The sequence below is a fragment of the Lonchura striata genome, chromosome 5, assembly GCF_046129695.1.
Source record: "Lonchura striata isolate bLonStr1 chromosome 5, bLonStr1.mat, whole genome shotgun sequence".
Lineage (NCBI taxonomy): Eukaryota > Metazoa > Chordata > Aves > Passeriformes > Estrildidae > Lonchura > Lonchura striata.
Genome location: NC_134607.1, coordinates 1975957 through 1994122, shown reverse-complemented (window position 1 = coordinate 1994122; position 18166 = coordinate 1975957). Strand labels below are relative to the sequence as shown.

Genomic DNA, 18166 nt, shown 5'->3' with positions numbered 1-18166 from the left:
AGCCCTTGTAAATCATCTCTCCTAGACTCCTAAGTTAGTTATGGTTGTTAGGTGCATTAATAAGGCAGCATGAACATCACAGTCCTGCTGTGCAGGAGTCCAGACATCCCTGCTCACTCATAGTCTGTCTGTGTGTATAATATAGAATGGTTTGTTTTGATTCTGGTTAATTGAGTGAGCTGCAAGCAGTCTGGAAAGTAGTTTTTTTTCTCAAAGCAACTGGGTTTTTTTCTCTTCATTAATACTTTTGGGGGCCTCACCCTTGTACTCAAAAGGAAAGCTAATGAACTCACATCTGACTAAACCTGCAGACTTTAATATATTTATAAACTAGCCACAGTATTAATATAGTATTTTCTGTCCACACGTGACATGGACACCTTTATGTGTGAAAGCACTGTCCATCCTGTAAAGCCTCACAAATCCCATTGGTAACCATCAGCTATGTCACAAACACAGAAATGTCTAGTCAGATTTTATTCTAAGAATATGTGGAATGAAACATAAGTATCAATTTCAAATATCATTTCAAATGGCCGTTAATAATATTTAAGGGAAGGAAATTGTGGATTTCTAGGCTGTAATATGGGCCTAATTTATACCCTCTGTGGGCTGACATTTACAGGTACTAATAAAGGAAATTATGTTAAGCTGTTATACCATTGTTTAATATTTCTATAGGATGCTAAAACTCTTCCTGGGAAAGTTAGCTATCTTAGTGAGGGCTTCTTTGGCTGTGAAAAGGTCACCTTGGTGCAAAAGTCAGCTGAGACACAAGAACTTGATCCTGAATACCATAATTAAATAACAGCTAGATCTTCAGACATATTCTTGTTGTTGCCTTCTAGCAGCAAACTATTTAGGTCAAGCAAGCAATTTTCTTAGTGAAAAAGATCCTTTTGTGCTTCCTAATGTTTAATCTTTAGAGGGAGCGATATTTTTTTTTAGAGCATTTCACTCTCTCCCACCCCAAAAATAGCTGGGTTTCCTGTTTCTGTGCTATTGCATAAATGTTTTCCTTTGCAGTATGATTAAGTTCTCATGTTTGACCAGGGTTTCACAGCTAGAACACAGTTCCCAGCAGGCAGCAGCTGAGATGGGGGGAAGGATGCAGCTGCAGGATGTGTTGTGCCAGACGTCACAGAAAAATGGCTGCAGCACAGGATGAAAGTGTGTGGCCTTATTGTGCCTGACACAATATGTACAACTCATACAGAAAGAAGAGGAAACCTCATGTCTTTGTTTTGAGTCCTCCACACAGTCCACAAAATGCTGAGTTAGGAGCCCTGGTACACAGTTCTACGCTGCCCACACAGTGCAGGACTCTCCCACTGCACTGTCAAAACATCCCCATAGATAAGAGGGCTAGAGGATGCAAGATCAGTAGAGTCCTGAGCTGTAGGCTACCAGAACTCCCTGTTCCATGAGCTGAGGGCACAAGTCAGCCTGTAATCTCCAAGAGGATATTTTCTGGGGGGTTACAAGCCCAGTCAGCCTAGTAGAGGAGAGCTGTAGAGGATGGCTGGAAGATGGGAGGGTGCATTGTGGATGTAAGACTGCAGTGTTGTGAGAGTCCTGACCTCTTCCTGAGCCATCTGCTGTTTGCCTCAGTCAGAGATGGGATCCTGGATCTTAGGCAGCATTACAGCTTAGTAACTGGACGTGGCACTCAGGGCCATGCTTTAATTGACAAGGTGGTTCTGCTGCATTGGTCTGTGTCTCACAAAACGGGATGGGACCCTGACTGGTTGCAGACTTAGGATTTATTATCTGTCTGTATCATACAGGCAAAAAGCAAGAGACACAAAGAAACAAACATCCATGCAAATCCAGATCAAAGACAAGATGGCAGCTTATGCAAAGGCTTTTTCTACATATTCTTTGAACCAATACCATAAAAGAAAAGGTGCAAAGGCGTTATACTCTAACCAATAAGAAAAGGACCCACGTGAGTTTAACATTAACAAAAGGACTTCTATGAATCTCAAACAATACACAATAATTCATTATATAAGATTGAAACTTCTTCTACCTTTGCAAAGCATATATCTAGGACTTTTCACATCCCGAACTATCAATAAGTTCTTGTTCTTTCTTGTTCCTTATGATAAATATGAATGTATTCACTTGGTTCTTACTTTCCTAGCTTCCCATGAGAAGGTTTTGAAATTTCCCAGCCTTTCTCAGCTTTATGTCTATTTTCTGGGGCCTTTTTGCACTTTCTAAATTCTTTTACCTTTTTATATTCCTACAGTGGTAATTAGCCAAAGGTTGGACTCAGTGATCTTGGAGGTCTTTTCCAACCTTAATGATTTTTTGGTTAAGGTTTGAGCTTATACAATTCTTATATTCTTACAGTTTTAACTCAGTTCATCCGGGCTGGCTGGAATTTATCTGCCTCTGCTCCAGTGAGAATTTGGGTGTTAAACTCTTAGCAGGTGTTCAGGAGCACAGTGGCCACCAGAAATAGCACTGCCATGTTACTATTTAGTGCATATTTTAGTACCTAGATCCACATTTAATTTGCTCTCGTCCTGGAGAAAGGAAGAGAGGGAAAACCAAAGGAACAAAATCGGGTGACATGTACAGTAACTGGCAGTATCTTTATTTTTATTTACTTTAAATTATTTGAAGAACCCTGGGTAGATGGGCCAGGGACTGCTCACTAAACCTATCTTTTAGGTTACTGTCTTGAACTCTTCCAAACTCAACACTTCCTAATTTCAATATCAAGCAGGGCTTTTTATGAGTTGCATTCCAATAGAAGTTTAAGAACTTTTGTATGTCTAAATAGTCCAGCTAACAGGACATTTTCCTATTTTCTCCAAGTCCAGTGTAGCTTTTACACTGGTGTGTGAAATTATGTTTGCTGCTAAGATAAACTGAAGCAAAATTGCTAAAAGTTAGGAATTTCTGTGAAAAAAATCTGAGTCTGTGGAGGCTTTCTCTCTTCAGGAGGAATTGGCTTCCCAGTTGAAGATTAAGAATGTTAATCTGTTATTGTTTTCCCCATTGTTTGAGGGGACTGATTCAGTTTTTTTGTTTTTTTTTTTTTTTGTTTTGCATGGGGATTTTTTTGTATCCTTTCATGCCTCTTGAGTTTTAAATAGACCAGCACCTTTCATAAATGGACTGAGACATGATCCAAACAAGTTCCTAGGTAAATAGACAGCTCATTTTGGAAAATGATTTAACCTGGAATTTCATCTGTGAGGTCATAATCTGAAATTATTTTTGGGACCACTGGCCTGACATCATGGAGAAGTTGTGTGGTTCAGTCTCTGATGCTTCTTACTAGAAAAACACTTTGAGTTTAATGAGAAAAGGAGAAGGAGAAAAAGGTTAGTTGTAGTCTTCATTGCCTTTTTCCTTAGGTTGCCCTGCTGATGTGTAAACACTTCGGTTTAGAACTTGGAACATTTTCATTCAGCTCATGCACGTGCAGCTGAATCCCACTTGCAAGGTGATAGAAAATCCTGTCCCAAGAATTCTAAAAGGAAAAGTACTAAAAATCCCAATGAAAATGAATAGTCAAGAGCTTTTTGCTGACAATATCTCATTCCACTTGGTGCTGCACCATCCAGTTTGTCACCGAGCTCACTGTTACACACAGCTAATCCACTTTGGCAGCAGAGCAGCTGATGGAAATCTGATTTAAGCCAGGAAGTGTAAATTTCATTCTCTTTTGACCTGGCAGAGCTATACCAGAAAGTTCTCTTTACACAAGGCAGAAGTCAATTGGAGGTAAATTTGATGTAAACTGGATTTTAAGGGGGTGCTTCTTACCTAATTCAGACAGAGGCAGCCAGTGAGATTATGCTGAAAGCAAAAATGTTTCCATTCTACCTTTTAGTCAGTAAGGAATTTAAATTTCAAACCAGTCTCTGACTGTTCCTTGGCCCTGCAGAATCACTTTGAACTTGAGTGTACCACTGTTTTAAAAGAAGAAAGATTATTTCATTCTATGTTTAAAATTCTCATGCATCAAAACCTGTACCTTTTATTTGAATTACAAAATATTTACAGTGATATTATCCATTCCTGAGGTAAGGTTTAAATGGTGAGGGTAGTCTGTATTATTTCTGCAAAAGTGTCATAATATTTTATTTAGGAAAATTACATATATTAATTCCAGTTTGAATTTGTATTGGTTTAACTTCTGTTGGTTTTCACCATACTTTTTTTTTTTTTTCATTAGGAGAGTACAACCTAATATCAGTATCTAGAGATTCTTTGCAGACTGTGAGAAATAATTTGTCTTTTCTCAGACAAGAATTTAGATAGCTAACATAGTCCTTCCTCCTTTTTCGTTCTCAAATGATACTTTTGTTTTCGAATACTTTGCAATTTATCTTTACAATTTTGAAGTAGGAATGGCTGATTTGAATTTACTACTTCAGTAATTTTGCCAGAAGAAACATAACTGCTTAATATTCTCTTCTTTTTCATTCAAAGTTCAGAATGTCATGCTAGGAGGCTCAATGATTACCTGCTGGTGCTCCCTAACGTTGAATTTTAAGAGATCAATGAGATGTTATGCTCATTACATGGATCCACAGAAAAGACAAACAACCCAAAATTTTCCCTCAAAATTGCACTGCAGCAAATGCAAATTTTACTCCAAAGCATTACACCTGTGGAACATCTTCCTCTTTTGCTTTGAAATCTTATGGCCATATAAAGGAGTAATTTCCCCTTCTAATTCTTGCCGTCTTGTAAATTCTAATACCCTGCTTAGTTTCTACAAGTTAGGGAAGGAGAGGAGCCTCCAATAAATTTACAGGGAAGTGGATACTGAAGTTGTTGGTTTTTAAATACCACTGAAATGGTTGGACTAAAGGATCTTAAGAGCCTGTTCTACCCTAAAGGGTTCTGTAAACAGTTCATCTGACTTTTTCTCTTGATGCAGCTGTGATCTGTGGCTTAGCTAGTGTTCCAATTTGCTGATAACAGCAAACAAACAAAAGCAGGCATGATGCACTTGACGGGAATTTGGCTTTCCTCTGGCTGAACACAAAGGTTATGGAACAGAGTTCACAGGTGCCTGGGCTGGGCTGGACAGAGAGCAGGGCTCAGTGTTGAGCAGGAACATTGGTTTGGGGGTGAGGAGCTGCCCTGGTGTCCTGCTGGTTTCAGCATGTTGTCCCATGCCCCACAGTGCCTCTAGCTCTGGAGATTGTCAGAGCAGGCTCAGCTGTCTTTTCACAGGACTAGGTGGGTTAAATTTGTCACCTGCACTGTCTCATCAATTAATTTTCATTTATCCTGCCCTTCAACTTGGCTAAGGCTCTTTTCTGAAGTCGCTTGTCTAGCCTGCTCAGTAATGCACAGTTCTTACTCCACACTGAGGTCAAAAGTCAAGGTCTTGCTTTACTGATTGGTGCTGGAAGCTGCTGGAGAGTGAGAGCAAATGAAATGTGAGAACCCCGTGACCTCTGTTTGTACTTTCTAATAGATGTGGAATTGCGTACCTTTGCAAAAACATGCCAAAAGTCCCACAAGCATATGCAAAATAAAATGCTTCCTGTTTATAAAAGATGGAAAAATGAATAGCAATGAAGAAATAAGCACCAGTATATGTTAAATATGTAAAGTCTTTTCATGAAACCAAAAAAATAAAAGTTAACTAGAAATAAGTCATAGTGCTTAACAATCTCTTCATGAACCTTTGTCCCAGCAGTGTTATAGGGAGTCTTTATCAACAGTTGGTGAGCATGTCCCAAATTTAATTTTTAATCACATTTTGTAATTTAAACCCATTCTTGCTTAGAAAGGGAAAAGAGAACAAAAGGCCTTTGAAGTTTGACCAGCTATTTGTTTGCTAGCAATTTCAAAAGTATTTTTAATACCAGATGTGTTTGAAAAGACTTGCATGGTTCTGACTGTGTAGTTGTGCCCATCCCATTCATGTGTTTGTCTAGCATGCTAAAGAACTGTCCCATTTTGTACCTTTTTTGCACAGAATGTTTAGACAATCAAATATGCAGTTAAGAGCTGCTTGTGAATCAGCTTAGTGTAAGCCAAGGATGATGCTGAGATGTGTGGCACTATAAGGAGCCAAATTAATCCCCCTTTATTTTTCTCCTCTTTGTACTCTTTCTACCACTTGATTTCTGTGGCAAATGAGATGAATGCTCTAGAGAAAATATCATCCATTGTATTTCATGCTATAAAATTCTCATGAGGAATGTGGAAAAGACAATATAGGAGGATACAACTGAGAAATGGTATCATAATATTTAGCACATTATGTGGTAAATTGTATTTGGCAAATGTAGAAAAGCTCTTGATATGAAGGGTCATCAATACCAGAATAAAGCATCTAGTTTGTTTGGAAGTTTTCAGCTGAGATTTTTTGAGAGTCCTTTTTTTTGGTCACACTAGAGTGGTTAGATTGGCACTTTCAACTAACACAGTGGAAGCCACTTTCCCACAAGTAGTGTAGCACTGCTGCAGAATTAAAGCCACTAAAGCAATTAATTTTCTCAGCAAAGCAGTTATAAGATTTCTATATCTACATCTGTGTCTATACCTATCTAAAGGAAAATAAGAACTTGTTTGCTTCACTGTAGTTCCCTGAAATGGTTCACATTGCATCAACTTTCTCACACTGTGTTCTGTACCAGCATTAAGCTTTGCAGGACAGGCCACAGTCTAAATAGTTTTACTTCTGTCCAAGTTCTGAAGTGCTAAAAGCAGCTGGCCATGGCAGGGGTCACACAGTCCTAACTATAGAAAGTGTTGTCTGCCCTGCCTGTGATAAGGGTTAAATCTATTATGGTCAGTGAAGTTACACAGTCAAATGCAATCAAAATCAGGCTGTGCAGCCAGCATTAGGCAGCGACCACGACAGAGCTCACTGAGAGTCATTGTCACCCTCTGGGAAACACACAGGCCATTGGGTGCCCATGCTGTTGACCCTTAGGGGCTCAAGATTTCTGTTTCCAGAAGTGAAACATCAGACTAAGAGGATTGTGATTTAATTGAAAGCATTGACACCTTTTTTAGACTGCGTTGTAGCAATTTTGCAGTGGACACTGTTAGTGAACATTTGAACCTTTAAGCGTGGACTCAAGAGAATTGTGCATTTTCTTTGCATCAGGATAACATAAGCTCAGTTAAAAAAGGTAGCTGCAAGATTTGAAGGTGATTTAGAAATACTTGGGTGTTGGGAATGTCTTATCTAGCAGTTTAACTTGCATCAGCCTCTAAAAATTAAGGGAGTTCAAACTGAAATATAAGAAACAGCAAATAATGTGGCAGATTTGGAGGAAGAACATCTCTGAGGGTCAGAAAATATTTTATTGTCTATTTTCTTTTTTCCCTTAGGATTTGTGACTCTTTATATCCTGTCTCTCCACTTCTCTCTTGCCTACCTGTGATTCCCACCATACTACCAAGTCCCCAGGTTCTGTCCTCATCCCCATTCCTTTTTTCTTCTCTCTCCTTCAGCTACCAGCAACCTCCCTGCTCTCGCAAGTTTTCCAACAAGCCCATGGAAGCTGCAACATGATACATTGCCAGCCAGCAGGCCAAATTCCATACATCCTTACCTTTCATGGGATCATTAATCTAGCTTTCCTCCCATGGCAGAGCTGCCATTTTTTCAGGAACAAGCAGGATCTGAGAATTCTCGTGCTCTTTCAGACTCCTTGAAGTTGATAAAATACAAACACCAGGACAACAAAACAGCACTACAATCACGTAGTTCACTTTCCCTGGGGAAATGGAGCCTAGCAGGAGAAACCTTCCCTGAAGGGAGACAGTTTGATGGTCATGTCACACAGGTGTCTTTTTTGTTTGTTTCATTGTTTAACAGTTTGACATTGACAAGGAGGCTGGAGAGAGGCAGATTTACCATCGGTACTGTATGGAACGGGCATCTGTGCATTGTGCCCATGTGTTCACCACAGTCTCCCAGATCACAGCTACAGAAGCAGAACATATGCTTAAAAAATGCCCTGGTAAGACCTGAATTTTTTTTTTTTTTCTGTATTTCCTTTGAATGCCCACATTTCCTTAGTCTGAATGAATACAATAGAGACAGGTATGCAAACATGAAGAGAAAGAAAACATACAGAGGTGTGTTTGGCTCTGCTACAGGGATTAACCAATTTTCCATGGATGTCAGGCTTCTTTTGCCAGGACGCCTCAATTTCAGGAATTTTATCTGTGGCAGGGTTTCCATGCTTTTAGAACTGAACCATTATAAGCTTCATATAGATAGAATATTTTCTATTAGACCCACAAGTAGAGTTTGAAAAATAGTTGTGTGCCCAGTGATTTGTCTGGTTTCCCCCTTGATATTGGTCTCATAAAATATGAAGCTTAGAAACCTTGTCCTGTTCCATACATGGATTTTTAAGTAAGGTCATGATCCCAGTTTGATGTGTCATCAAAGTTCTCTTTAAATAATCTCAGTGGTTTATAGGGATAAACCCCAGTACTCCATCTGCAGGTATGCAGCATGAGGGAAAAACTGCACGACAGTTTTGGAGACTATTTAGCAGGTGTGTTGGTATCTTGGTTATTTTACATAAAACATGCTCAAATTATTGGTTTTGTATGGGCTTGGTGTTTTGTTTTGGTTGGGGTTTTTTGTTTCTTTCTTAGTTAATTTGGGGGATTTTTTGCTTTCTCTTTATAGAGTTATTGGTTGATTTGCAGTGCTGGTTATAGTTTGGGATTTTTATCCTGGTTAACTTCAAATGCTTCAAGCCACATTGTGGTTCCTGAACCTGAACTAAAGAACTGTTTGTGGAATCCTTTGCCTCATTCCTGACTAGCTGTCAATAGGATGGTGGACTTAGATTATCTTTTTGATTTTATTTTAAGCACAAAAGGCGTGTCTTAAAAGTCACTGAAGTTCAGTCATTTAAACTGGAATATCTCTGAAAGATCTTGATTTTTACAAAGTGCAGAGCACTCTGAAAATCAGACTTTTGAAGCTTTTGTTATATAGGCATGAGGCTTCTCCCCACCACAGCTACCTTTGAAAATCATAGTCTGTGTTTTGGGATTTTAGGAGACTGAAATGAGTCTGAATCCAGTTTAATTTGGGGAAGAAAATCTCCAGACTGCTCACAGATAAAACATCAGTTGAAGCTGAAGAGAATTCCATGCACAAAGATTCACTGGCCTGAGCTTTTTGTGATTATTCTTGCAACTTTGAAGAAACCAAGTAAATATATTTCATGTTTGGGTTAAAAAACTACTGACACATGCCATGCTTCATGTTGACATAGCTAGAAAGAAATTCAGTAGAAATTGTCACCCCAAATCCTAAGAAATGACTCTAAGTGGAAAACATGTTGTGATGGGAATAACTACTTTAATAGATTCTCTGAATCCAAGACCACAAATCAACTGTCCAGGAACCTATTCTCACACTATTTATTCTCTCTGAAGTTGTGAAATCTGCATAGTCATTGATTTTTTGGAAAGTCCAGCAGTCCTTCAGTAGGTCATTGAGCTTGTATTCTGCAAAGGAACATGAATACTGAAAGCATGTGTACATTTCTCCATCCACTTTAAAAATAAAGGTTTAAAAGGAGGATGCTGAATTGGCACAATTAAATTTTATTTGCATTTATTGAGACATAGATTTTACAACCAAATTGCTAGCTAAAAATAACTTAGAAATGTGCTAAATTGCACTGTCTCTGCTACTTCCCTTTAATATCAAACTTAGATTATAATTTAAATTATAAATCTCATCACCTGGAAAAGTATTTTTTAAATTTTATGGATCTGATTGCAAAGAGAACTTTTGCAGCAGGACAAAGGCAAATTTGCCAGTCTAAACCTGGCAGAATGACTGCTTGCATTATGCTGATCCCATTTGCTACAGTTGTTATGTGATCAACAATTTATCAAACCATATTTGTCAAAAGCTTGAGTATCTTTGACATACCCGGCAGGATTCTGTCAGTGATCATAAGTTATGGTCTTGTGATTTGGAAACTGGTGATATGGGATTTCTAGTGTTTTCACTCAGATATGGAACATATTTCTCAAAAAACTCTTGACTTTTCATTTTCATTGGGATTTTTAGTACTTTTCCTTTTAGAATTAGAAGTAGAGAAGGCTTTGAATCAAAATTCCAAGAAACTCACGTATCAATTGAGTTTTAAATCTAGACTTCCTATCTCTATATATTTTATCAAAATCATAGATCAGAACTCTGAAAAAGTACAAGTCAACTCTAAATGTTAGTGATATATCAAGAGAAAACTTCATTCTGTGCTAATATTACTTAAATCAGTGCCAGTTTCCTTCCTATAAATACAGAAGTTAAAACATTCTGATTTGACCTACTTGGGACAAATTTTCAAACAAAATAGGGACCAAGCTCTCTTTTGTCACTTCATCCCTCACACATGTTCAAAATATTCCTGTATGCTGAGCAGAAATAGTGAAGTGGGTTCTTTGGGCCACCATGTCATGTATCTCAAAGCTTTAAACAAGAGATGGATTGAGCCCCAGGCCTCATGAAAAGGATGAATGAAGCTGTAGTTAAACCAAAGCACATGAGAGTAGGTTATACACAGGCTGCTGCTGGTGGGTGAGACTCTCCAAAACCCCCTGATAAATGAATGTGAGAGTGGAAGGAAACCAGCCAGAAATACCTGAGGAAGGGATTCTTCTTGTATTGGGAAGACTCTGAATGGTTGGAGTCTCAAAGCATGAACTGCATGAGCTAGTTTTTCCACACAGAACAAGAAACAGGACAGAGAAGGGAGATGAGTTGTCAGTAAAGACAGTGGAGGATGGTTCTGCTCTGTTACCTCCCCCAGTGGTCTTTGTTCAGAGAATTCTTAAGTGCTGGGCAGGAGAAGGTAAAAGCACAAGTTTTCTCCTCATGTCCACCAACACTGTTTGGTCATTGAAAACCAAATCTTAAGTACCTAACAAGTAAAGATTTCCAAAAGTGGTATTCCAGAAACAGATCCATTAAGACTTTACTATTTCATGGTTACTACTAAAGGTTATATTTTTATTTGTTGTAGTTTAACCTAGAGTGTTTCAGGACATTTAACTGGTGAAAGTTTAACCAGATATCACTTACATGGCAGGGGAGCACATATATTGCTGAAGCAGGCTGTAATTTTCAAGGAAATAATTTTAAATGGCTGTGCCAGTTGCATAATGTCAGGCAAGTATCATAAATTAGTATAGATCTGTTTCAGTCAGTTGTGTTGCCATGAAATACATCTGCTGAGGAACTGGCCTTCCCTTTCATGTCCATTCATAACCCAGCTCAAAGGACAGAAAATGGCATTCTTTCCATTTACTTGGACTGGATTTGGAGCAAGCCTTTGTATAGCTACTCTGATCTACCAGGTAGGCTAAGAGTGACTGAATTTCAGTGCCTGTCCTCTGTGTATATTCTAAATCTCTGCCTTTAAAATGCTGGAAGTGAACAAATTTCAATTGTAAGATCCTTTAGAATTTTGGAGGAGGGCTGGAAATGAACAAATTTCAATTGTAAGATCCTTTAGAGGAGAGCAGCAGTAAAAATGTAAAGTGTACTAGTCTGTGGATGTTTTTAGGGGAAATACAACCAATTACTGGAAAGAGGCTGTTTTATAAAGCTTTCTTATATGCTCCCTTTTTTGATAAATCCTCAGAAGTTTTGATAGAATGGGTATCTCTTGTGCCATGCACTAGGCAAGGACATAGCACAGTTTCTGCTTCCAAGGGCTCTCAATCGAGCAGGCAGCAGTGATATCAAGGATAAAGAGGTAAAGGGCAAGTTGCACAACAAATATTTGGCTCAAAGGAGACATTACTGGGGTCTTGACAGGACAAAAGGGCAGGGTCTACCCAGTGCTGAGGACGGGTGAAAGCTGCTTTGATGTTGCAGACAGTGGAGAAGCCACGTGCAAGAGCTTTGTGGAGGCAGTGCTGTTCCCTCCCCCTGAGTAACATAAAGACATAACCTGTTAACATAAACCTTGAGAGACACATCGGTTCTTTCCTTAAAGATTTCTCTGACTCTGAAGATGTCTACCTCTGCCTTTTCTCTGCTTTTCCAGATGTTGTCACCCCAAATGGCTTGAACATTAAGAAATTTTCAGCAATGCATGAGTTTCAGAATTTGCATTCCATGTACAAGGCTAGGATCCAAGAGTTCATTCGAGGTCATTTCTATGGGTATGCTTTTACTTTTCAAAAATTAGCAACGCTTGTCCAACACTATTTAAAGCAAGAACCAAAGCAGGAGGACTAACAAGTACTTCATAGAGGAGTGGAAATGTTGAAACCAGCTTATTCAAATATCTGTCTGGGATTTCTCAGTCAGAAGCTAAGGGAATCTTAGACACCAGATCTGACTCTGCTTAACAGATTGTGATATCAGACATCAGATCTTGATCTGTGTGTTATTTACCCAAGATGCAGTTTGTCAGATGAAGATAGTCAATTTAAAGCCCAGCAGAAAAGCCTCACTTTCATTTTTTTCTGGGGTTAGTAAATTCCTCCAGAATAGAGAGCTGTTGTGTGTTTTGTTTGATTGTATCTTGAGAAATGCTTTGTTCTTGTCTGTTTTCTTGCTTTCAGCCACCTTGACTTCGATCTTGACAAGACTTTGTTTTTCTTCATTGCTGGGAGATATGAGTTTTCCAACAAAGGAGCTGATATGTTTCTAGAAGCCTTATCAAGATTAAACTTTTTGCTGAGGGTAAGAAAGCTTACACAGCTTTTGAAAGCATAGAGCTTATGCTCAAACTGACCATACTGTGGAAGTCACCTACAAGAATTCCCTTTCAATACTCTGGTTTATAGTAAAGTAATTACAGGATATTCACAGTTTTCATATGGCTCTCCTCCTGAGCCATCAGAATATATGATGATTTCACACAGTTTAATTGATAGATTGGTTGTATAATTGAAAATAATTTATTACATAGTTCAAGAAGTTAATTCATGGTTGCCTCCCTGGTTTTTAGAGAGAAGTAATGAGTATATATAATAGTATTCTAAGTTTACCCTGATGGCTTACATATTATAATGGAAATAAAAGTAAGCCCTTAAAGCTGCATTTTAAAAATATCCTTTTCAGCAAATAGCTTAATTCAGTAGGACCTGTTTATGATCTTCTAAATCTCTGCTGCCCCATTGGATGGGAATGTTGCATTAAAATTCACAGAGTGCCAGTGGTATGGTGCAAAGCAATGGGAAGCCACTCAGTTCTCTGTGGTTCTGTTTCCTAAATGCCTTTATGAAGTACTTCAATGAAGACAAGAACAAGGCCTTGTTAAAAATCACAGAGCAGAGCCCTTACCACCTACAGTGAGGGCATTGAAAATGTCTCCAGCTGTGTCCCAAAGACTAATCTATTGAAAATAAAACCCAGAAAAAATGTTAATGATGCTAATAGGTTTTCAATCATCTGGCAAGGATCGATTAGCTGTTGTCCTAGACTCTGTCATTTGTACTCTTATCAGTGGAATGATATGGAAAATCTAGATAAAAATTATGATACCACTCTGTCAGCAGAGATGAAAGAATCAGTAATGTTCAAAGCCCTAAGTACAATTGTTCTACCACCACCTTCTATTAATATGCCATTTTGAGCATTTTCTGGATTTTCTGGAAATTCTTAATCCCTTCATTCACACAGGTCACCTTGCAGACCTGAAGTATTTCTTCCACAGCACAGTCAGTTGTTTGGCAGTGCTGTGCAGCAGCAGCTGCCTGTTAATGGCATTTACATAGCTTTTATCTGTGAATGCTGCTAATGTGGAAGGTTTTGTGTGATAAGAGGGAAATAATTGCCTGAGCAATTATTGCGGCAATCTCTAATTGCAGCTAATGATTAATATCACAGAATCATAAAATCTGTAGAGTTGCAAAAGATTTCCAAGATCATTGAGTCCAGCCTTTGGCCCATCACCAGTTTTTCAATAAGACCATGGTGCTAAGAGCCATGTCCAGTTGTTTATTGAACACTACCAGGGAGGGTGACTCCCCCACCTCATTGAGCAGCCCCTTCCACTGCCTGATCCCATTTTCTGTAAAGAAATTCTTCCTGATGACATCCATGACAAACAAGGCTGATGGAAATTAAAGGAAACTGAGGCTCTATAGGACACTGTACTGTTGCTTCTCCCATAAACTGAGCCTGGATTTATTGCATTATTCTTCCAGTGTAGATGCCAGCATCCGATTAGCTGTTCTAACAACACTTGCTCTGTAATTAATTCCAGAGGTAATTCCATTGGGAGTAGCAGTCTATCTTACTAATTACAAATCTGTAAATGGACTGTACTAATTACAAATCTGGGACTTCCTAAATAAGTCCTGGTAGTGGGCCTGAACCTAAAAAGTACATACCATTGCATGGAATTGTTTTATTTTATAGAGACGTTTTCCTCTGCTGCTTGAAAATCTTACTAAAATTTTGGAAATAAAATATGGATGTTGGGAGAAATTGTTAATGCTCACTGGGAGCGTGGCATTATGGACTTGGAACCCACTTTGAAGAGAGGGAGGGGAAGAACATTAATTAACATTAACATGATAGATGACTCCCATAGATTATTTTACCCTGTACATTTCCCTCTATGCCAGCCTGAGAAAAGGCACACTATTGTACAGTTTTGTATCTAAAATTTGAAATGGAGGCAGTTCAAAGTAATTAAATTTTTAAGCTCTGAACAGAGTTCACCCTTAGCTTTTCATTAAAGAGTTGCTGAGAGGAGTAAAACCTCATTCATGCATGGACCTGAAACCACCTAGAAATAAAGGGTCAGAATTTACAGCAAGTGCTTTCTGCTTCTGAAGTAGCTGGATGGGAGAGATGGGCGAGAAGTTACTTGTGGCTTTTTGTGTGTCCAGCAGGTTCTTTTCCAGAGTTTCAGGTAGAAAATAGTTGTTTTCTCTCTGCTGTATCATACCTACGTATACCTCAGCTAGTAAACCAATTACTTACTCCTTTAAGCCAGCACAGTTTGTGTCTGGTGAGAAAGTGTTTAGGGCTTTTATTTTTCTGCAATTTATGTGCTCAGCTAAAGCCATGTTCTCTAAACCATGAGAGCTCAGGAAGCCCAAATTGAAACTGGGTGGCATCTCTGTCTTGATCTCTGATTTGACAAAACTTCATTTGTAACAAGAGCTACAAGAGCTGAGCATTCCTGGAAAACCAGAGTGCATTTGGCGTTTCCTGTAACTAATTCTTAGAGTTGGCTGTGACAGCCTGTATCAGATGTTTTTATTTTAAATTCCTCTCCATTTCTTGTCATGTAGGTTCACAAGACTGACATTACAGTTATCGTGTTCTTCATCATGCCAGCAAAGACCAACAATTTCAACGTGGAAACCTTGAAAGGACAAGCAGTCAGGAAGCAGCTCTGGTAATTGCCATTCCCACCCTGGTATAGTCTGATGTGGACTCATTCAAAAGTCTCAGCTGGAGAATAATGCTCCTTTTTTTTTGCTAAAACTGAGGATTGTGGGTAACTAGAATGTATTGCAGGAATGAAAGAGAAATATAAATAAGGTCAAATATTCCTTCTTTTAGTTTTTGTTTATTTGTTTTGTCCAAAATTATTTTTAGTTAACTTGTGTTGCCATTGTATCAGTGAGTAGTACTTGTTTTGTAGGAACAAAGTCAAATGCTCTAGAAAATTCAGTGTTCTGAATGTCTCCTGGCTGTTTCTGGTACTCCCTTTGGATGTGCCATAGAGCTCCCACAAAATAAGGACTGCTCATTTTTCACAGTGAGCTTCTCTGTGGGAAAAAGAAATCAAATACACATCTTCCTTTATTTAGAAATGTGGAAATTGCACTGTATGATCCAGCAGATCAGCAGTGGATAACAAATGTCTGTAATTTTCTATATGGGCTACAACAAGCAGTGGCCATAACCAAGCAGTGAAACTTACAGCTATAAAGGTAAAATTGTAACAGCCCTACTAATTTTGCAACTTTTCAAACAAAAAAAAGCAAAAGAGGAGCAGGATTAACCTTCACCTCACTTTAACTGCTGTGTGATTCTGTATAGGAAAAGAATGCTTTCAGCTGTTCTTCTCTGTGAAAAGCAGAAGACCCTCTGCATCTCTGTATGCAGCATTATCATGGTCATAATACGAAATCCAGGATAAACCCACCTGCTAGCAGTATTTCATAATAATATTCTTAGGGTGCCACAGAAATTAAGGACAAGAAGAGGTTGGCACTTATAAAGGAATACAGCACTTAGAAATTAATATGTGATGGCTGACTTGGGGTATAAAATCCTTCTTTTTCTCTGCTTCTGAAAAAGCAGTCTATCCCATCTGGGTTAAATTTTAGGTATTGTGCATGGCAATCTATGAAGGCACAACTCAGGTGGGAGCTATCCTGCTGGGGTTTGGATCAGTGTGGCTTAACATTTGTCTGCTTTACAACTCACCCAAAATTGACTTATCCTCTCTTGTGTCAATGTGAGCTGGGAAAGAGCAACTAAAAACAGGTATGTGGATTCCCAGCTTGATGAAGTTTAAGATTTCACTTAACAAGTTTCATCTTTGCCTAAAGGATAATTAGAAATTATAAAGGCAGGGAAGATTCTGTGAAATTGAACTTAACTCAGAGTAGATTTACTCAGATTTAGAGTGCACTTGCTGTTTTGACAACAGAAATTTCTGCCAAGGGCAGAATAATAGAAATTACTCTTTGCATGCAGAACAGTGGTTCACTGGAGTTTTTCCTTACCTAAAATATAGCATTTGTCTGATACAGGCCTCATTAATGCCTTAAAACTTGGCCAGAGCTTTCCAGGAAGTTTTTTGTTTTGCAAACTAAGATAAACTGCTTTTAGTCCTAACACTTGTTTCCAAAAGTCTGAGTTGGGAAATAGGGCAGAAAGTGAAGGGGGAAGCCTGCTTTGAAAATCTCTATTTGTTCAATTCTTGCATCTCTCTTCTAGGTCAAGAGTAGTTGGAGCTCTCTCTGTCCATTATTAATGATCATGTTACAGTACCTAAGGTCATAGGTAGCTCTTTTTTTCACAGCTGACATGTGGTCTGCTGATCATAGAAGAGGGTTAGAAGGAATCCCTCGTAAAGCCTGCCCCTGGCTTTCCCAGTGCACTCATCTGTAGGTGCAGGTCAAATCCTCAGCTCTGTTGGAATCCACCAGCATAACTGCTGGCTGGAGAAAAGAGCTTTGAGAACCAGACTTCTGTCTGCCTCTGCATCCTGGGTTCCATCAGTATATCAGTTTAATTTCCAGCAGTAGGAATTTCTTTTATACTGTCCTTGTCCTGGATTCTCCTGTTTTATACATTTATTTATTTATCATCCTAGGGACACTGCACAATCTGTGAAAGAAAAGTTTGGAAGGAAACTCTACAATGCCTTGCTGAAGTGAGTGAATAAGTTGCTTTGCTCAGCCTTGCACAGCTTCATGTTCAGGTGGCTTTACTTGTGTTGTTTTTGTGCTTTTCCTCTTTGTGTGGGGGATTCTGACATCCAGAGGAGGGCATGGTACAAAGATATGGGACCATAAACAAGATACTTGTTTAACAGGCAAATCACAGAGAAAAAAAAAAGGTTCCAATAGCCTGTGGTGGAAAGAGTCATAAGAGACACAGGGATGTCTAAGTAACACAAAGGCATATCCACTGTCAAAAACAAGCTACTTCAGCTTAAAAAAGCACCAAAGTAAAATGTGTTAGTGATTCAGTCATATAATTTCAGAAGACAGTTGTACCCAAAGCACAGATGAGATGCCTCAAACTTCAGTAAAAATAAGCTGTGTCCAAAAAAAACCAGAAGAAACCAATTCTTTAGCTCTTTTTTGAAAGCTAATTAGCAGATCAGCAAGTATATGGGAGAACACAATATAAAGAATATAGAAGGGCCATGAAAACAAAGGAAAGGTTCACGTTGATACCAGCAAACTTCAGATCAGACCTTGTTAGGCATATCTTTATTTTCCTTACAAAAGAACAATGAATCATTTGGTAAAATTGGTTGTGTGTTTCCTTTGCAGAGGAGAAATCCCAGACTTGAACAAGATTCTTGACCGAGATGACATAAGCATTATGAAAAGAGCCATCTTTTCAACTCAGGTCAGAAAATATGTTATTTGTATAAACATCTAATCTAAATAATGAATGTGATGGTGTAACACGATTGTGTAGGGCATATAGCCATATGTGTGCATTGGGAAGAAATTT

At 38.6% G+C, this 18166-nt stretch overlaps 1 protein-coding gene across 2 annotated transcripts in view; it reads left to right on the top strand.

Moving 5' to 3' along the window:
• GYS2 (glycogen synthase 2) overlaps positions 1–18166 on the top strand; it is a 43426-nt gene that overhangs the window by 13686 nt on the left and 11574 nt on the right. For both annotated transcript variants that reach the window (XM_021539178.2, XM_021539179.2), the window contains exons 5-10: positions 7820–7964; positions 12039–12156; positions 12562–12682; positions 15250–15356; positions 17292–17351; positions 17980–18058. In XM_021539178.2, the coding sequence (XP_021394853.2) occupies positions 7820–7964; positions 12039–12156; positions 12562–12682; positions 15250–15356; positions 17292–17351; positions 17980–18058 (630 nt within the window). The remainder of the gene's footprint in view (positions 1–7819; positions 7965–12038; positions 12157–12561; positions 12683–15249; positions 15357–17291; positions 17352–17979; positions 18059–18166) is intronic.